The 21,065-nt window shown below is 47.6% G+C and overlaps 1 protein-coding gene across 15 annotated transcripts in view; it reads right to left on the reverse strand.

Moving 5' to 3' along the window:
* Positions 1-796: 796 nt before the first annotated feature.
* Positions 797-21,065, reverse strand: part of NAV2 (neuron navigator 2) — a 762,517-nt gene continuing 742,248 nt past the window's right edge. For all 15 annotated transcript variants that reach the window (XM_060177031.1, XM_060177025.1, XM_060177026.1 and 12 more), the window contains 7 exons: positions 18,804-19,039; positions 18,090-18,244; positions 17,846-17,917; positions 16,563-16,759; positions 15,550-15,668; positions 7,816-8,019; positions 797-3,871 (listed from right to left, as the gene is read on the reverse strand). In XM_060177031.1, the coding sequence (XP_060033014.1) occupies positions 3,746-3,871; positions 7,816-8,019; positions 15,550-15,668; positions 16,563-16,759; positions 17,846-17,917; positions 18,090-18,244; positions 18,804-19,039 (1,109 nt within the window). In that variant the 3' untranslated portion in view covers positions 797-3,745. The remainder of the gene's footprint in view (positions 3,872-7,815; positions 8,020-15,549; positions 15,669-16,562; positions 16,760-17,845; positions 17,918-18,089; positions 18,245-18,803; positions 19,040-21,065) is intronic.

A 21,065-nucleotide genomic window follows, 5' to 3' on the forward strand; every position in this document is an offset into this window, starting at 1 on the left:
CCCTCTGGGCTGGCAAACAATCAAATAAACATCAGACGGATTGACAGTAGAAAAAAAAACAGTTTAATAATAGCCTGTGTTCCTTCAAATACAAGAAACTTGGTAACAGAGCAATGTTATTCCCATTAACAATGAGTGTTGAGGTGTGATGCCAGCTGCCACATGTGTCCTGGGATACAAATCCCCTGAAGTGTTAGAGACCACACAGCTGAATTTTTCTCTCTCCCCCCAACCCCCCCACCTTCGGCATTCAGGATCTTTGAAGTCATTTCCCCATGTGTTTTGATCACTGGTTAAATGGGAGCAAGCATATTTATCTCTCCGGGGTCATACTGCAGCTGACACTGGAGCATCTGGCAATCAGCAGATACTCAGGACATTAAGTATGTCAGTGAGTTTGGTCCCCGACAGCCTTTCCCCACTGACAAAACCTCTCTCATGGCAAGGGCTCAACTGAGGGCATGGACGGATGGATCTCTGGAGTGTGGCCTTGTGCACTAGAAACGGACAGGGTCAAGTTCTGCAGGGAGCACAGTAAGTCAGGACTGACAAGTTTACAAGATCTCCATGTGGCTCCTAAAGTATGGGAGGAACTCCTTTTAACACATCTCACCTGAGCAGCTGTGATTAGGCAAGAGACTCAGGCTGACTGTCAATGACCCGGTGGCAAAGAGGTGCTTGCAAAAGTTCCAGGCTCCCACTGTACCAGCTACCTTTAAACAAGCGTGGCTCAACTCTCGGCATGAAAATGACTCTGGTGTGGGCTTGCTCCAGCACAGAAAAGCCAAACCGCTCATCTGAATAAATAAGCATCAGTTTTATTGAGTCATGAATAATTTAAGACTTGGTACAATCATCAGCTTTATTCTCTATGATGTGAGGGTCTGATCTCCAGCAGATCATTGGCAAATTCAAAAACCTTATGACAAAGGAAAATTAAATAGGGAGGGATGGGGACAGGGGGAGGAGGGTGGAAACATACCGTACACAAAATACTCAATTCCTAGTTTTCTCTTTAAAAATGGCTAGAAAAAATTCATCAAAATGCAGCACTTTAATCCATTATTTACAATTTCTATGTTACAATGAAAAAAATGTACATCTTATAGAACATATCTCATAAACTGCTCCACTGAAAACAACTGGGTCAAAATGGCAAACTTTCCTTTTGATATCCACAGACTTGGATTTTCTTTCCATCTGAACAGATTTGCCACAATCAAGTGTGAATATACAGAATCTTGAAGTTTTAGCATCAACAATAAAATTAAAAAAAAAAAGTCTCCCAGATACAACAGAGGTCTAGGCCAGTCTAGGTCCTTGTCCCACCACCCTCTCCCTCCCACAACCTTAAAGTAAAAGATCTTCCCATCTTGTTTATGGCCTGTAGGATTCTTGGCAGCTTGGAAAGGTAACTTTTGGCTTCCATCAGTAACTCAACACAAATGTTGCATAGAATTTCACACATTTCAAAATGAGCCTAACTGTAGGAAAAGGCAAACTGGAAGCATTTTGGACAGAGCCCTAAATGAGTACAAAGCCACTTTGTCAAAGGCGAGTGACACTGAAATAAAACGTGACCAAAATAAGAAATGCGCACTAGACACCCCTGCTTCCCAAAATGTTAGGAAGGGCACTGAGTTGTGACTTGGACAAGGGCGACACTATTTGAAACCACCCTTTACTGGTCAGGCAGCACCAGGAGCAAAGAAAGGTCTTGGTTCTGACCCTGGACCCGGTTAGGAGGGAAGTCTATGAGGGAGGAGAGAAAAGATGGGGGTGGTTATGAAGGAAGGAAAGAAGGGAGGAAGGAAGGAAGGAAAAGGAGAGAGAGAGAGAGAGAGAAAATGAAACAATATTGGCAGGTGGCTACTCACTGGGAAAACTGCCCATGAGGAGAAGTCAGTTCACAGTATGAGAGTGTAAGGTCATCCCAGGAGATAGACTGAGAAGGCGGCCCTTCAGGTATACCAGAAGGCTCAGGGTTTGGCCTATGGTCACATGCTAACTATATGGTTCCAACAGTTTATGAAAAACAAAAGTAGAACAAAACACACTGCTGACATAGCCAGATGCCTAATGAAGGTTTAGCAGAATAGAGTGTGTAATAGAGACTTGTAGGAATTTTTGCCTTTTCCTGTACAAGACAGATCATTGTCCAGTATGGTGTGTAAGCTGGAGACTGATAAGAACCTTAAAAAATGTATTTTTTGTATGTTTTTCCTGTTTTTTTTCTTTTTTTTTCTCCCCCACCCCCCGAAGGTCCCACATCCACACAAATGAGTCTTTTGGATGAGAAGTCACAGCAACTTGAGTTCTTTGAATGAGTAAATGACTTTTCTTTAGCCCTGTTTGCTCTGATGGGGAAAAAAAAAATGGACCCCAGGCAGGCACAACACTCATAGATGAACACAGTCCGTACAAAACCAGTAAGGCATCACTTTGGAAAGGTCAGCACCGAAGAGGTCAGGCAAGGCTCATCTGGATGGAGGCGGGGTCAAATTGAGTTGTGTTGGTTCAGCAGAAAGTGCAGTGTTTTTTTTGTTTGTTTGTTTGTTTTTGTTTTTGCAAGGTGGATTCACCAACCAATCTGAGGTTGAGGCAGGCACACTTGAAGTGGCCTGGCTCACCCACATGTTAGGGAAGGGGCCCTGGTCCACGTCACAGGACACAGCTGCCCTGGGTCCTAGCGGTAGGAGGCAAGAATGAAGAACTGTGACAATGGACAACTGAAAACCAAAACTCAGCAGGACCATACTAAAGAAGCTCCTGCGGTTCTTTCTTTCTTTCTTTCTTTCTTTCTTTCTTTCTTTCTTTCTTTCTTTCTTTCTTTCTTTCACCAAAGGATTGATTCTCACCAGGGCGGGGTGTGGGTGAGGGGTTTGGGGTTCCGACAGGAAATCTTCAGAAATCAAAGAGTCATAAAGGGGGAGCTCACTTCTCCAAAGCTGGGTAATTCTCACTGCACAGCGTTTGCAGCAAAGAAATCTGAACTGTTTACGCATTTGAAGGAAGCAGACACGTGCTGCGCTGCCCAGTGGCCACATCGGCTCGAGGACGTTCTCACTTGCCTTCTTAGAGTTGTAGGAGGCTGACGGATATGGAAGGTGCAGTGGAACTGGGACAGGCTTGCTTCTCGGGTCCGGAGAGCACCATTTAAAACACACAACCCAAGAGAAGCCCTAGTTTGTTTTCCCCCCAGGGTCCCCTGTGCTGTAGCTCTGCAGTCTGTGGAGTGTGACCAGAGCCAGTGCCCTAGGTAGCACCAGTTCTCTGTGGCCGGGGGTGGAGGATGGCTTGGCGTGGTCCTGGGGCTGCTGGTGGCGGACCTGATCTGGAGGTCAGTGTTGACGGGGAGTCGTGCTGGCGGCATATCCAACTGTGCCCCAGTCTTTTCTGTCTCTGGGCAGCTCCTAGCAAGATGCTATTTGATTTCAGAGCTTGAGGTGAGTTTTGTTTTAAACCCTTTTCATTTCAACGGTGATGATTCTTTCCCGAGAAGTATCTTCAGTGTCTGAGGAAGGTCACAGCAACCAGGAAAAATAGTAATTCAAATAAAACAGAAGATAGTGCAGTTCTCACTGTGGAAGGAAGCAGTCCCGAGGCATTGGCCCGGGATGCCTGCACCCAGGTCAAATCTCGGGGACGAGAGGTCTGGATGGGGCTGGGGGCTGGCTCAGGAGGTTGTCTTCAGGATGGTGCAGAGGATATAGGCAGAGGGGGCGAGGAGAAGGGAGGGGCCCTGTCACAGGGTAGACTCCAGAGACGAGTCCAGGATGTCATCGTGATGGCTGTTGCTGTTGGAATCGCTGTCGTAGCTCTGGGGGCTGGAGTAGTTGGCTGCCTCCTGCAGCCTCATGAGCATGTTCATCTGGGGAAAGAGCAGAGAGCATGACATCCAGACAACCACCCGCCGCCGTCTCATGCTGCCAGCCTGCCCTGCTCTGGGCCACAGTCGAGGGAGAGGACGAAAGCAGGGACTCTGCCAAGTAGCCTAGACCACCACGTGCCCCCGTTTCTTCATTGGTCAAGTCGGACTCATAATCTTACCTTCCCTGTAATGTATGAATTGACCGAATATGTATAAAGCACAGGAAACAAAATGGGAAGTCTTCTATGCCTTTGATATTTCTTCTTATTTGAGGGAGACAACTCCTCAGCAGTAGCCTTTTAGTGGCCTGTAAGAATGCCAGTTAAGGAGGGCCAGGTGGTAGCATAGTGGATTAAATGCACATGGCGCCAGGTGCAAGGACCCACACAAGGATTCTGATTTGAGCCCCCAGCTCCACACCTGCAAGCAGTGAAGCAGGTCTGCAGGCGCCTGTTTCCCTCTCCCCTTCTCTGTCTTTCCCTCCTCTCACAATTTCTCTGTCCCATCCAACAACAATCACAATAACAATAACAGTAAGGACAATTAAAATGGGGAAAAATGGTCTCTAGGAGCTGTGGATTTGTAGTGCAGGCACTGAGCCCCAGTGATAACACTGGAGGCAAAAAAAAAAAAAAAAAAAAAAAAAAAAACAGTTAAGTGTCCCTGCTTCTAGGTCATGTGTGTCAGCCCTATTGACATGGAAGCACATGGCTCCCTGGATGAACACCAAGCCCAGCATCAAGGAGCCTTGTGTGCTCTGGCTGTCTCTGGTTAAGGCTTCTGGGAAGGTGAAAACAACACCATCTCAATCAAAGCCGTGAGAGCAGAGAGAACCGGGTTCTGACTCAGGAATCTTTAGGAATTCCTTTATGAATTTTTATGAAGCAAGTTACTTCACATATCTGAGTCAACAGCTACTCAGCTGCTGAGTAGGGCCCCCACTCAAAGGACTGACATAAGGAATAAAAGGACACAAGGTAGGTTAAATCCTTAGACTGGCACATACTAGATGCTTAATTAATATGATCTGTTATCATCACTTTATGACTTAAAGAGTTTAAAAGACAGTGGTTTTGAATCTTTCCTGGTCTCCAGAGTCCAAAGATCATGCTAAAGGGACAAGTGGAAAAAGAAATTAGCCTGAAACTGTCATCTTTTACAGACCCTCGTGTGAACCAAAAGTCAGATTCTGACCCATTTGGTTCTGTGATGAGAGTGCACCCCAAACCTCCTGGCTTTGTGCCTATGCAGGATGGGAAGCAGAGACATGAGACATGATATTCATCCACCATCAAGGTCACAAACATGGGCAGGGGAGATAGCATAATGGTTCTGAAAAGAGACTCTCCTGCCTAAGACTCTGGATTTGCAAATCCAATCCCCAGCACCGCTATAAGCCAGAGCTGAGCAGTACCTCTGGCAAACAGACAAACAAACATACAAAAACAATCCAAAATACACAAAGGACAGCCAATCCATGATACTTGGCCTCCCAGCTCTCTGAACAATGGGTTAACAGGATACAGAAGGAAAATGTAATGACCTTGGTTACATCAGCATATAGCTTATCCTGGAACAGGAGACATACTGTTTCCTGTCTACTCTACTCTACTCTACTCTACTCTACTCTACTCTACTCTACTCTACTCTACTCTACTCTACTCTACTCTGTGGACTTTCAAAAATACTCACTGTCACCTCCCCTCATGTAGAGACAATATGAAACACTTTCCCCACCAGGCAGGACCCAATTGTTGGACCATTTCTCTCTGAGCAATCTGTTGCCTGGGTTGAGTCCTTCCTGGACTTGAGTCCTCAATTTAATTCTTTACTAAGCTCACCTCATAGCTAGGCTTGACTGTTTTTCCAACTAACAGTCATTTCTTTGAGAGTAGAGCAAAGGGTCTCAAAACTACTGTTATTTTATTTGTAACTCAAGAACACGTGCATGTGTAGTTTTAATTTCATCTAGCCTGTAACCTAGGAAGAGAGGGTATCTGAGCTGAGGCCAGGATGTGGTGCAGATGGGCATGAGATCCAGCTACATCCTGACCTGTTGCCTACAGACTCTAGGTGAGCCATCTGCTGGTGTACATTGGGCAGCCCTTTGCAGCTGGGGTTGTTTATTCACTCATCAAACATTCCTGGTATGTACTTACCTACCAGTAAGTTAGAGTCATTAAAGCCCAGACCCACAGCCACAGGCAAAGAGAAGGAGACCCGGCATACAGGGGTGGCTGGGCTGATAGATTCATTTCTGAAAGTCTGGGATTAGAAGGGGAATTTTGTAAAGCTGTCTGCAGATTTGACCTAAGTTTCAATCATCAGTGGTACAAACATTCCCGGTTAAGAAGAGTGCTGTTTATGTGTGTGTGTGTGTGTGTGTGTGTGTGTGTGTGTGTGTGTCACAAATAGTGGCAAAGGAGTCTTTCCTTTAGATACCCACCTTCCTTTATTTTATTTTATTTTATTTTATTTGGAGAGAGAGAAATTGGGACAGGATGGGGTGATAGATAGATAGATAGGGAACAATAGATATCTGCAGTCCTGCCTAACGGCTCATAAAGCGGAACTCCTGCTAGTGAGGAGCTGGGGGCTCTGAACCTAGGTCTTGCCTTGGTAATACACACACTTAACTAAGTGCACCACCTACCCCCCTCACTTCCATTTTTTTACCCTAAGGCTTCACAAATGTGTACCCACAAAATTATCTCTATCCTTTGGCTTTTAGCGGTGGTTAACATGAGGAATGAGTTTTAAAGCTTGATACTTCTGCAAAGCCTTTTGTAAACAGGACAAGTTAGGCTGAGCAGAGTAATGCAAACAACAAATCCATTTAAAGTGGAGTTTCTGTTAAAGACACTCCCACATGGCCACAGCTCCACCTCACCAGGCAGGAAGAAGACACAGAGCCCCAAAGAAGCTATAATTACTTTTTGCTCAGCAGATCCACCCCTCACTATGGATATTATAATGACCAGTTATCCTTGAATACTGCTGCAACTCTCACAAGTGTTTCCTTTCATTAGGTGAGGCAAGAAGATGCTCTGTGGTGTTCTTCCTGCCAAGTGAGCTAAGGGTAAAGTATAAGACCTGAAGTGGTCATAGCCACGGGAGGCTCTGGTGGATGTGTGGTCCTCTTGGTTTTAGAGGGCTTTGGATTTGCTGGGTCTAATTGCACAGTGTGATTATGAAAGGGAGCACTAAAATCTCAATGTTTCCCTCGCTGACCCAGGCCCTTCCTGAAAGCTTCTTATTGTAGCAATGAAGTTCAGGCAATATTAGAGACTCAACTCGTCTCACTGGCCATGGCTCCTGCATTCAGGTCTCCTGCCTTCCCTGTATCCTTTCTTCTCCCACCTCTCCTGCTTGGTTTGGGTTTCTGCTTCTTAAGAATTCTACTCAGCTTCTGGTAGGGGAGGACAGTACATGACAAAGGTGACTCTCAAGTCAGAGGGCAAAGACTGGTATACAGACAATAGGTATAAGACTGTGTGTGTGTGTGTGTGTGTGTGTGTGTGTGTGACAGAGAGAGAGAGAATTTTTTTTTAAATTTTCTAAAACTATCTTTCTTTGTTGGATAGAGACAATCAGAAATCAAGAGGGAAAGGGAAGACAGAGAGGGAGAGAGACAGAGAGACACCTGCAGCACTGCTTCACCACTCACAAAGCTTTCCCCCTGCAGGTGGGTACCAGGGGCTCAAACCTGCGTCCTTGCACACTACAACATGTGGGCTCAACTAGGGCCCACCCAGCCCCGAGGGAGAAATTCTTAACTTTTAGTTGTACCAGAGAAAAATTTCAGAGGGATCGAAGGCTTTAGTGTAAAGCTAAAGTGGTGGGAGGATTACTGGTCAACATGCCTCTGAAGGTACAAAGCATCACGCTCAGTCCATACAGCGAGAGCTCAGTGAGCCGGGCTGCTTTGGGGGCCAAGAACTCACCAGTGGGTCTCCTTCAGCATCACTGGGGGGCATCTGCTTGCTTGTTGAGCCCTCCCGAGGCATGGAGTAGCCATCGAAGCCGACATCCTCGGGCCGGAGCTGCAGCAGGGGAGGCCACTCATGCTGCTGTGGGGTGGCTGCCCACGGGTAGGTGTCCATCACCCACTTGGCGGGGTCCTCCCAGGGGGCCCTTCTTCCATAGAGCTGGAAAAAGGTAAAGGAGGAACTGTCTGAATGGGGTGGCCAAGGTGACTTCCAACTTGCAGCTTCCAAAACAATGCCCGGAGCCTGCAGTAGGCCCTGCTCTATGAATGAATGATCCCACCCCAAGAATAGATGGAGCCCAAGTCCAGACAGCTCACTCTGCCAGAACACAAGGAGCTGTGACCAGGGGGTGAGGAGTACAGCTGTGGAGTCACTTCCCAGCTCTGTCGCTGACTTACTATGTCACCCTGATCCCTGGACTTTGCTGATTAACTTGACAAGTGATCTCTGGGGAGAAAATAACCACAACCCGACTGAAGCATCTGTCATGGCATAATGATTGCCACTAAGGCAAATTACCAGCAAATGTTACTGAATCTGAGCTACCAAAGGGTGCTGACTCCCAGCTTGGACAAGCAGGCCTGGTAGCCCATTGGGTTGAGTGCAACAACCCAGAGAATGGCTCCCCCAGATGGGATGCTGGCCACATACCACTGGCACAAACCAGTAACCACACTGGTTCAATAAAACTCCACTTTCCATTCTGTTGTTGTTACTACAGCTACACCACACCAATATAATTGGCTTTTTTTTTTTTTTTAGATATTTAGAAAGTGATAAAGACAGAGAAAGAAAGAGACACCCCATGGCTTCCCCCAATGCTGCAGCACCCCATATGGTGAACCAGGTTCGTGTGCATGGCAAAGTAGGTGCCCTCGCAGGTCAATTGTCTTGCCAGCCCCCCAAACTCCATTTCTCGAAGCATCCCTAGCTTCTGCAGGGGCACAGAGGCACAACTCACTTTTTTTCCAAAACAGCAAAGGCTACATATGAGTAGTGGAATCAGAAATACTTTTCTTCCCAATTTCGCATACTCTCAAAAATCGCACTAGTTTGCTCTTAAAACAGAAAACTTGGGGCTGGGGAAACAGCATAATGGGTCTGCAAATGACTTTCATACTTGAGGCACCAAGGGTCCCCCGGTTCCCTGGTTCAATCCCCAGTGCCACCATAAGCCAGAGCTGAGAGAGCTGAGGAGCACTTTGGTCTCTTCCCCTCCCACCTCAGTGTGTGTGTGTGTGTGTGTGTGTGTGTGTGTGTGTGTGTGTGTGTGTGTGTCTTTCTCTCTGTATCTCTAATAATAGTAATAGTAATTGTAATAGTAATAGTAATAATAATAATACTTTATTACCACTTAATTTTTTTTTTTAAATATTTATTTTATTTACTTATTCCCTTTTGTTGCCCTTGTTGTTTTATTGTTGTAGTTATTATTGTTGTTGTTGTTGTTGGATAGGACAGAGAGAAATGGAGAGAGGAGGGGAAGACAGAGAGGTGGAGAGAAAGATAGACACCTGCAGACCTGCTTCACCGCCTGTGAAGCGACTCCCCTACAGGTGGGGAGCCGGGGTTCGAACCGGGATCCTTATGCTGGTCCTTGTGCTTTGCGCCACCTGCGTTTAACCCGCTGCGCTACAGCCCGACTCCCACCACTTAATTTTTTAAGACAGTATCACGGCCTCCAAGTTCTTCTTCTGAAACCTTAGGTACCTGATGACAAAATGATTTTATATTTCAAGAAATAAATAAACTCTGGGGAAAAAGCCCAGTAACCTAGGCTGGACCATTTCCCAAGGGGGGCTCTGTGCACTGAGTGGCCAGGCAGAATACTGGCCCTTCTCTAACCCACCACCACTGACTGCAGGCTGGAGCTTTATCAGCTCTGCAAACAGCTCACCTGGGAAAGCGCTCGCTTTGCTAAAGCCCGGTCTGTACTGCACCAGGGGATGACTTGATGCTCTGGTATCTTTCCCCATCTCTCTCTTTTTCTCTTTAGTTGCTACAAGGGCTACTGTGCTGGGGTTCAGTGCCTGCACAATGAATCACTGCTCCTGGCAGTTATCTTTTCATTCACTCACTCATTCATTCTTTCATTCAACCTGGATATATAGAGAAATTGGCAGGGAAGAGAGAAAAAGAGAGGGAGAGAGAGAGAGAAACACCTGCAGCACTGCTTCACCACTCATGGTGAAGACTGCAGGTGGGATGGGGTCTTGAAGCCAGGTCCTTGTGCATGGTAACTCTACTGGGTCTGCCATGCCTGGCCCTTGTCTCTCTCCTTCTATCTGAAAAAGTCAGTTTGGAGCAGTGAAACCTCGGTGACAAAAAAAGAAAAAAAAAAAAAAGAAGTAAAAAAGGAAGCTCTACTGAGTTTCCCAGACCTGGAGAAGAGCCAGCAACCTGCAAGGAGGAGGGATAATTGAAATTTAAGTCTGAGCCTGCGGATGCCTACATGGAGTCTGAACAGATGTGGCAGGATGCACCCAAAGCCAGGACCACACGCACCTCAGGGCAGGCCCTACCTGGTTCTGGAAGGCATGCTCTCTGCAGGGAATCATGGGCATAAAGATCAGAGATGCTCAGCAACGATGGCCAGCAGGGGGCTGTACAGCACAAGTAGCTCTGTCCCCACCCAGATACCTGTCTGTCTCCTCTGCCCTCCCAGGACTCCTGTAGCTGAGATGAGAGAACGCAGAGCAGAACAAGGTTCTAACAACCCAAGTCCTTCCATGTCATGGACTGTCTGGCTGCTGGAGTACTCCCCTAGGAAGCCTTGGTGTCAGCAGAAGCCACACGAACCAGCTAGAACTGGACTAAGGAAGAAGGAACGTACAGAGTCTGCCCACCGACAGGGGACATGCCACTTCGAGCTGGGTTTTCCCTCCTCCCAGCCCCACACCCCTAGCCCACCACCAGCTCACCCTCTAATCTACCTCTGACCCTTACACATCTCTTCTGTCAGGCTAGCAGCCTGCCCTGCCCATACTGCAGAGCCCTCCATCTCTTCAGTAGGGCTTGTTCCATTCAAACAGAGCCGCCTATGACCTCACCGCTCTTTGAGACGCCAACGCCCATCCTGTCTAGTGCTCCAGCCTTGTCTGTTGCTAAATCTCCCTCAACCTGGGGCAGTGGTGAGTCTCAGGTTTGGGAACTCATGCTTGCATTCTAAATAAAGGCCATTCACTTACAGTGTGGGCAGAAAGGACTCTGAAGTGTTCTCTCTCTCTCTCTTTCTCTCTTTCAGGATGAAGGGCACACTGGAGCACTTGGGGGGCATTTAGGACTAGAGATATCTGCTCCAGATTAGAAGCATGTCCACAGATTTTTCTGTTTATTTGTTTTCCCTGCAACCATGGTTATCACTGGGATTCAGTGCCTGCAGTATGAATCTACTGCTCTCAGCGGTCATTTTTTGCTTTCTGTTTTTATTTGACAAGACAGAGAGAGATAGATAGGGGAGGGGAGATAGAAAGGGGGAGAGAAAGAGAGACACTTGCAAAAGTGCTTCACCACTCCTGAGGCATCCCTGCTGTAGGTGGGGAGAGGGGGCTCCAACCCAGGTCTTGCTCACGGTGATATGTGCGCTTAACTGGGTGCACCGCTGCTCAGCCCCTTCCCTACAGAACTAGGCCACCTTCCCCAAACCAAACTGAGCACGTGAGGCTAAGGTGAAGTGAAGCCTCTTTTGACAGTTCTCACTTCTGTTTCCACCCTCCATCCCAGAGGAGGAGATTGTCAGGGCAGCAACAGAACAGAGGTCAGGCATGGAGTTCATTAGGTCCTTAAAGAGAAACTAGTCCAGAGATTTTCAGATATTTGCTTATCTCCTCTGAGCTCAGGATCACTGCTGAATAGCTTGAGGAACTTGGGGGCTTCACAAAAGCCAGTGTGAAAAAACACAGGCACTTAAGACTAAACCTGTGATTCCTATGGGGGGCATGGAGCTACTGGGAGCAGACGTCTGTTACATATGGACACATAGTAAAGAGGAACTGTAATGCAGACTCAAACGCACTATTCTCACTGGCAAGAGTCAAAATTGGCAATGATGCCTGAAATCCACTAGGGGGCGATGGCACAGCTCCACCACACAGGGAGGGGCTGAGGCCAGCCTGCAGCAGGGTCTCTGTGTCCTGACCACCGTGGGTGGCTCCAGCTCAGAGTCCATTCTGGGACCCACGTCTTCTTAGCTTACACCCTTGGCTAGGAGTTTCCACACTCTGGACCAGAGCGCACTTAGGCTCAGTGGGGAGTGAATGACCCTGCACGACACATAGCACACCGTGATGAGAGGCTGCAGGTCGTGTGGAGGAGCAGAAAATGTTAAGCCAAACAAAAGGCCCGGTGAGATCCTTCTGTCAAATGAGACTTATACATAATCCCACTCTGTGAAACACAAGGCTACATTTCCTGTGGTCCAGAGGGGACTCAGGGGCTCCTCTGGATGGTCTGAAAGTCAGGGAAGCAAGAAGCATAGTCGGTGAAACCCTGGCTTAACATAACCCACTGAGGGAAACAGGCTAAGGCAACATTCAAAACTTCCCAAGAGCCTACATTTCCTTATCTTGGAGGTCCCCACTGGGCTGTGTGAGTTTGTCAGGAATATCTGGGTCAGCCTTCAGCACCAGTGCCTTTCCCTTTCTAAACCAGAAGCATGAAGAGTTCACTGGGCTTCCTCGTGGGTTCACTGGGCTTCCCATGGGTCTCCAGGCCTCATCAGGATGAGGTCAAGGGCAGGGGGGCTCACTTTAAAGCAACCAGGTCAACCGCTAGCTAGTCACCTGCCCTGTGTCTCCCCTACTCCTGAAAATCTGTCTGTCAAATGATCTCAAAGTTTGAGGAAGCATCGACATAGCCTGCCTCACTAAACGGGTGAGTGAGTCTTGTTCTCTACCTCAGATGAGCTGTTCCTTCCAGCTAGCAGCCTCCCCACTTGCGGGCAAAGAGATCTGATGCTTCTTATGATAAACAGCAAGATAAATGGAGAGGGAACCATGCTTTCGAGGTCCCCTTGGAGGTTTAGGTCTAGATAAAGAGGGCATTCCTGGTGAGAGGTAACACGGGGCCTGCTGAGGTGTCCTTCAAGACAGGAGCACAGAGAGTGCCTGCTCCTGGATGTTGCCTCTTTGGGCAGAAGACATCCCCAAACAGATCTGAAGTCAGTCCTCACCCCTCACTGAATGATGTATTTGGAGTAAAGGGGTCAGTGGGAGAGCTGAGATATAAACAGGAGGGGGGGAGGTGCACTTCCACAGACAAGCCTCTCTGTCTCTTAAGCAGCTCGGTTTTCCTAGGGGGAGGGAAATACTCCATTCTTCCCCAGATGAGAATTTTCTTTCTGTGTCTGGAAGTCACTGATGGAGAACAGAAGAAAAGGGCATCTTGAAATGTAAGAGACGTGCTCTGGGCGGTGGTGCAGTGGATAAAGCATTAGACTCTCAAGCATGAGGTCTTGAGTTCAATCCCTGGCAGCACATGTACCAGAATGGTGTCTGGTTCTCTGTCTCTCTCCTATCTTTCTCATTAATAAATAAATCAAATCTTTTATATATATGAAATGTAAGAGTCTACAAGAATCCAATAGGTGCGACATGCTTCCATTGGTCCTAGGAGACAGAGATGACTCCTAACAAATCTGTTTGACCAAAGAGTACATGCTGGTCCACTTACCCAGGCCAGTGACTCTTGAGAGACCCTGAAATCTTTCAATCCTTTTCATATGAAAGTCCCATTTGAATAGAAATGCTACCATTGATTCATGACCTTTAGACATTCATAATTAATGATTTGACTCTAGCAGAGGGAACTCCTATCTTCTTGCTATTCTTTCATTTCATTTTATTTTATTTATTTTTAAACCTATTTTTAATGTTTATTTATTTTCCCTTTTTTTTGCCCTTGTTGTTTTATTGTTGTCGTTATTATTGTTGTTATTTATATCCTTGTTGGATAGGACAGAGAGAAATGGAGAGAGGAGGGGAAGACAGAGAGGGGGAGAGAAATATAGACACCTGCAGACCTGTTTCACTTGTGAAGCAGGCCTGTGAAGTGACTCCCCTGCAGGTGGGGAGCCGGGGGCTTGAACTGGGGTCCCTACGCTGGTCCTTGTGCTTTGCGCCACGTGCGCTTAACCCGCTACTCTACTGCTCAACCCCCTCTTTTATCTTTAATAAACATTTTTATTTATTTATTATTTGATAGAGACAGAGAGAAATTGAGAGGGGAAGAGGAGACAGAAAGGAGGAGAGATAGAGAGACACCTCAGCCCTGCTTCACCACTCGTGAAGCTTTCCCACTGCAGGTGGGGACCAGGGACCTGAACCTGGGTCCTTGTGCACTGTAATGTGAGCACTTAACCAGGTGCGCCACCACCTGGCCCCACTTCTTGCTATTCTTTACCTCCACAATTCAATAAAACTTCTGTCGTGAAGGGTACAGTGTTCCTTTGTCAAATTCTCATCCTAAATATCTCTGAAGACCATCAGAGCTTCCACAGGCTACAGGCAAAGCAGCTGAGTGTTCTGAAGGCTCAACCAAATGTACAGAAATGCCCACTAGCCTGCACAGCCCTCCTGAATCTTCCACAGGCCTGTAACAGTGTCTTATGTCTCCCTTTATCAGCTGAGAATACAAAGCCCTGGGACCATCTAAACTGCGTCTGGACCATTTGGCCAACCATGACGCCTGATAATTACTCAGTGTGGGTGTTAAAAAGACACGTTTCTCAGGCTGCATCCAGGCTCAACAATAAAACTGTGGTGAGCTCCAATTTAATGCTATGCCCTTAGCATTCACTGCTGGGCTTAGAGGATGGAAGGGTTCCTGCCTCCTATCTGCCAGGGGAGGAAGAGGCTTGCTGCTCCTGTGGCAGCTGAGAGGCATCTGCCTCCGGCAGGCAGTACTATGGGACTAGCAGCTAAGAACCTGAAATCTGTGCTGGAGCCAAGATTCAAGTCCTTGAGTCTTCAAGCTTCATCTGCATGACCTTAGGGGAGTTGTCTTTTCTCACTGAATCTCAATTTGCTCTTTTGAAAACTGGAAACATTATATTTAAAAAATAGATAAATAAAACAAGTTCTGTGGCCAGACTGTAGTGCACCTGGTTGACCACACGTTACCATGCTCAAGGACAAGGTTCAGGCCCCTCGTCCCCACCTGCGAGGGGAAAGCATCACCAGCGGTAGAGCAGGGCTGCAGGGGTCTTTCTATCTCTTGCCTCCTCTACCTCCTTCTCCCCTCAATTTTTGGTCTCTGTCCAATAAATAAATAACATTAAACATTAACAAGCTGTAAGTCCCCAGACTGAAGTAGAGCTCAAGCCTAATAGCAGATGCAGGAACGTTTTGCAGGCTGTAGAATGACATACACGTGTGCTTTCATTTCACTGTGTGCACACTACACAGTGTGATTTCACTGGACGCTCGCCATATTTCTTTGTGGCAAAGTGCTATTATTCTCTTCTCCCATGCACGAGGACACTGGCCCAGCGAGGCTAGCACTTGCTTGGGCTCACACAGAGAGCAAATGGCAGAACCAGGGTTTACAGCCAAGTGAGGCCTAGCAACTTACGTCAGTCACACTCAGGAAGGAAGGGATAAAGACAGTTTACCTGACGATGGAGCAACACCCCTTGCCCCACTTTGAGACTCTGAGGTAGCCAGTGAGTGAGTGAGTGAGTGAGTGTCTTACCTGAAGTCCTTCTCTGACAGCTTCTAGGAGATAGGGGATTATTGAGTAGTTCCATAAGTCGGTAAACCACACTCTTGAGCCGTCAACATCAATGGGGCAGGACAGGAAGAGCCGGGGCCCTGGGGACCACAGAGAAAAACAGAGATGAAATGGGGGATCAGGAGGAGCCACGGTCTAAACAGGTCTCAGGGGGAGTAGGGGCTCGATTCCGCTTTGACAGAGAAGTCCCAACTACAGGCAGATGCACCCAGCATAGACTTGGCCTCCCTAACCGCACCCCCGACACTTCTCCTCGAGGCATCCCCCCAAAGAGAGGAGGGTGGCTTTCTGAAGGAAAGTGCTCACTGTGGCATTGTTACTCCTGGCCTTTGAAAGTGGAAATATTCAACACCCAAGAGAACAAAAACGGTTGGGCAAATGAAGGTACACACACCTTTGATTATCTTCAACCCTTTAAAGACACTTATGAGAAAACAGGTAGCAACAAGTGAGCTCATGAGACGACAGGAAAAGCAAAGGACACGTTCCCCATACACGCTGACTGCAGCTCCACATCAATGCGCACACAGGGACAGAGAACGACCACAAACAGAAGTGATATGTCAGGCCCACGTGGTAATCCATAACGCTACATCTTCTCTTCTAATACCCCAAGTTTTAGGGGTGCTGAGAAGAAAAGTTTTTTTTTCAGAACAGAGCCAACCCCAAAGGGTGGTTTTTGCTTGAGAGGGTGTTTGGGACAGGATTTCCATGAGCCTCGACTGGATATGTCTTTCCTCAGTCTCTGTGGCCCACTCCTTTCTCTGCAAGGAGAGTGCAGTGTCCTGCTGAATTGAGCCTATAAGCCTATAAGCCAGGGCCTGAGGATGCTCACTGGAGGCCAGAGGTCCTGCTGCAGGCTCCCCCAATCTGCCTGCTCCCTCTGCCTCTACCCCCCACCACAACACACACACACACACACACACACACACACACATACATACACACACACACACACACACACACACACTCACCTATGGTGACATCTGAGGAGCTGTGAGCCTCCAGGAAGCGGTTGAGGTGATGCCAGACCTTAGGAATCCAGTCGATGATTTTGACCAGCTCTACATTCCGGATCCGCCCACTGATCTCTGTTTCCATGAGCTTCCGCCTCAGGAACCGGCCAAGAAAGCCCTTCACAGGCTCTGTGTGGTTGGCACAGAGCACCCACCTGGGGGAAGTCAGGAAGGCTTTGCAATATGGCAACGGTAGTGAAAATGATGGCTTCAAGAATCAAAGCTGATCAGGACTGGAGGGCGCATATATTAGCAAATAAAAAAACTAAGGTGTCCCACACGTTATTCTGAACACTGCACCTATATTCACTCTCAATTACTCATGATGACCCTATGAATTACCTATAATTGTCATCCCCATTTTATTTATAGACATGGTGAGGCACTGAAAATTCACAGAACCAAAATCAGTCCAGCTGCAAGCCACTGAGCCACTGAAGCTTGTGCCAGGCCCTGTGTGGGGACAGTCAGAAGCAAGAGTTTTATGCTCTTGTTCCTTTATGCAGAGTAGGCAAGGATGTCCCCTGTCAGCAACACCCCAGGACTGAGAGTCCAGGGGAAGTGAGTTCAGCCCTGCCAGCCACTAGCAGTGTGACTTCACGCAAGCCACTAAGTTTTCTGAGCCTCAGTGTGCCTCTTAGGAAACTGAGATAATAACCAACAACTTAAGGCTCCTTCAAGGATTCAATGAATCAAGCCAGGTTAAATGAGTTAAGCCCAGCATATGACAGGTAATAAAGCAAAAGACTTTTCTACTCTTTATCCCCCCTCCCACCTCTCTGGGATGACAATTTTTTTTTTAATTAAATAGTGTATTTGGTAGCACAGAGAGAACTTGAGAGGGATTTGGAGATGGAGAAGGAGAGGGAAAGAGAGGTACCTGCAGCCCTGCTTCACTTTTCATGAAGCTTGCCCCCTGCAAGTGGGGATTGGGATCTTGAATGTAAACATGAAACGTGGCAATGTGTATGCTTAACCAGGTGTACCACCACCCAGTCTGACTTTTACACACACACACACACACACACCAACACACAGCAAGGGGGGAGGGGGCACCATTGCACCCAGGCTTCCCCCAGTGCCACAGTTCCCATATGTGCCAGGACGCGAACCTGGATTACACACAGGGTGAAGCAGGTATCCTCCCTGATAAGCTACCTCATTGGCCTAAGACTTTTCTATTTCTACCTCCCTTCTCTGCAATTCCATCTTCTAGCTGCACAGGGGAAGTAATATCCTACCTGAAATTGTGATGAAGTTGCAGATTGGGAGTAGAAGAGGTAGCCTGGTTCATTGTACCAATTATGTATGGGCTGTGGGGAACAAGAAGGAAGGGGAGTTCTGTGAGTCAAAGCCAAGGCGGTGAAGAGGGTGCTTGCAGATGGCTGCCCCACTCACCACGGTGACCCCAGCTCACGTGTGCGCCCGGTACCCTGTGCGGCACATGTCACACAGGGCCACGAGGTTCAATGAGGTTCAAGTTACCATTTGTGGTCCTTGCAGTTGAGTAGCCCATTGAAGATATCGCCCAGCGAGCTGACGTGATGGAGGTTGTCTAGGATGATGACGAGGGGCATGTCAGAGGCGTTGTTCTCACTGGTGCACTGGTCAGCAAGGTTGGACAGGTACTGGCGCAGTTCCTGCAGAGCCGGGGAGCCAGAGGGAGAGCCAGTGGGCGAGGGCTCATCAAAGACGCTCTGGTCACCACTGTCCTTTATTCACATCAAAATCACTTGGGGAAACCAGTGAATGGCACAGATCCTAGTCCCAGGCCCTCAGGGACTGTATCTGTGAGCAAACCAGGTGACTCAAAGTGAAGTCATTTCCAATTCACCTTGGACTCTGGTCCCTCACTGACAGTCAGCCAGAGTGAATCATCCACAAATCCCCACTTTGTGTAGAGATGGACAGCTGAAGAATATATTGTAACTATTATCTGGGACAATGTCTGGCTCCATCCAACTAGGACTTGGACTTACGCCCTCACTGCATGACTCACTACAGCTGAGTGGTCTTTGGCGCATGGCTGGGAAGTCTTGGGACAAAGCCTTCCCCTTCCAACTAGCCTGTCTGACCTCCTTCACTGAAGTTCTTTTACAATCACCTAGTCATTTTATATAGAGATACTTTCCCCTTAGGATAGCAACAGCATTAACAGTCATGAAGAGACAAAAAGTAGCCTCTGAATGACCTCCTCACCTTGCTGGACTTGTGGTCCACATTGAAGGTGGCGATGACCCCATCGGCCAGCTCCCGTCCCTCTCGAAGCACCATGTACTCTGAGAGCCGGTTGGCCAGGTACGTTTTCCCTGTGCCGCTGGGACCCGAGAGGATGATCCGCCGGTGCTCCACCAGCAGGGAGACGTAACGCTGCAGGATGGGCTTGGGGATCAGAGACTCAAACACCAGTGAGTCCAGGCTGTTTTCTGCGAGCCCTGCATTCGAGAGGGGAAGGAGAGTTTGTAGCCTTTGTCTGTGCTTGACAGTGGGCACTGCTGCAGTCTGTGTGACCTTGTCCCTGGTGCCCACTCAGCGGAGATCCCTGACCACCCAGCTGGCTGCCACTGCCCTCAGCATTAGTAGTACTCTGCTGGCTCGCCTTGCCACCTAGGCTCATACTTGCCGTTAAAAGCTGGGCCCTCAGTCTATTCTCTGTGCGATTCCCAAGGCTCTGGGCTCTGCCTGTCTGTTTTGGCTCAACTATACTGATGACCTTTCTGTGTCTGCCAGGACTCTGGGAGTCACTTTTGTGCCCTGTCTCCAACTGTGTTGCCAATGCCCACACTCAGGTAGGCCATCAATTTGTCTTTAAAATAAGAGGGAAAAAATCAAGTAGAGGTGGCCAGGCACATCTGTAGGTGTCTGTCTTTCCCTCTCAATTTTTCTCTGTGCTATGAAATTTTTAAAAAGAAAAAGAAAAAAAGGGGAAAATGGCAGCTGAAAGTGGCACTGAGCCCCAGCAATAACCCTGGTGGCATAAAAAAAAAAAATCAAGAAGATGCCATTGCTTGGAGAATGTGACTACTGTAGAGCTAGGAGGAACCACTATCTATTATGGCCTTTGAGCCACAACAACTTAATATTTCCCCCTCCCCACCTGCGCTGGCATCATTAATCAGTCCTGTTGGCCTTAAAAGGATTTTTTAAAAAATTAAACACCAGGAATTTATTTCTCACTGTTCTGGAGGTTACAAGCTAGAGATCAGGGTGCTAACATGGAGGGTGAGGATCGTCTTTCACATTGAAAATTTCTTACAGCTTTAGATGGCCAAAGGGCCTGGGAGCTTTGTGGAATCTCTCCTGTAAGGATGCTGACTCACTACTCAGGAAGATCCCACCCACATGACTCATGTGTCCTGCAAAGGGCACCTCCCCAGGTCACTGGGTATTGGGTGTTCAATGTAGAATGGGGGGGGGGGGCACATATGCTCAGGTCATAGCACAATTAAAAGGGCCATTATCTTTCTTCTTTTTTTTTTAAATATTTTTATTATTGGATAGAGACAGAGAGAAATTGAGAGGGGAAGTGACAGGGAGAAGAAGAGACAGAGAGACACCTGCTGACCTAGTGAAGCTAAGTGAAGCTTTTCCCCTACAGGTGGGGACCAGGGGCCTGAACCTGAGTCCTTGAGCACTGAAATGTGTGCGCTTAACCAGATGCACCACCGCCTAGCCTCAAAAGGCCATTTTCTTTTTTTTAATAAGTTATCTTTTCTTTTTTTTTTTTAAATTTATTTATTCCCTTTTGTTGCCCTTGTTGTTTTATTGTTGTAGTTATTAATTGTTGTTATTGATGTCATCACTGTAAGATAGGACAGAGAGAAATGGAGAGAGGAGAGGAAGACAGAGAGGGGGAGAGGAAGATAGACACCTGCAGACCTGCTTCACCACTTGTAAAGTGACCCCCCTGCAGATGGGGAGCCGGGGGCTCAAACTGGGATCCTCTCATTGGTCCTTGAGCTTTGCACTACCTGCACTTAACTTGCTGTACCGCCCGACTCCTGATGTACAGGACTTTTGTCATCACAAGGATACACCTCCCTGTGAGAGGGACTTCTCTTCACCTTCCACTAAAACACCCTCTTATTCCACCACAGAGCCTTAAGCTGCCAATTCTTTCTTAGTAATCCTCTTGTTCCCCTTCCGAGTCCCTGAATCTTGTATGTACTTTTTCTAACCCTCACCCAACCACAATTGGCCCTTAAAACATCCAGTACATATTTCAGAAAGATCATGATGAATATTTCTGAATGCTTTGTCTCTGGGCACAAGCCTAAGGTCTTCCTGGTGTTGAAATGACTAGCGCCTGCACTTATACAGACCTTGATGCCTCATATGGTCTTCCGGGGTATCCAGTCTAAATATGACAATAACCATGGGAACAGAGCTCTGCATGCATACTGCCGCATTAGCCTCTGCAATAAACCCACCATGGAATAACAACTATGCAGATAAACTCTC

Source organism: Erinaceus europaeus, chromosome 17, assembly GCF_950295315.1.
Source record: "Erinaceus europaeus chromosome 17, mEriEur2.1, whole genome shotgun sequence".
In the NCBI taxonomy this organism is placed as follows: domain Eukaryota; kingdom Metazoa; phylum Chordata; class Mammalia; order Eulipotyphla; family Erinaceidae; genus Erinaceus; species Erinaceus europaeus.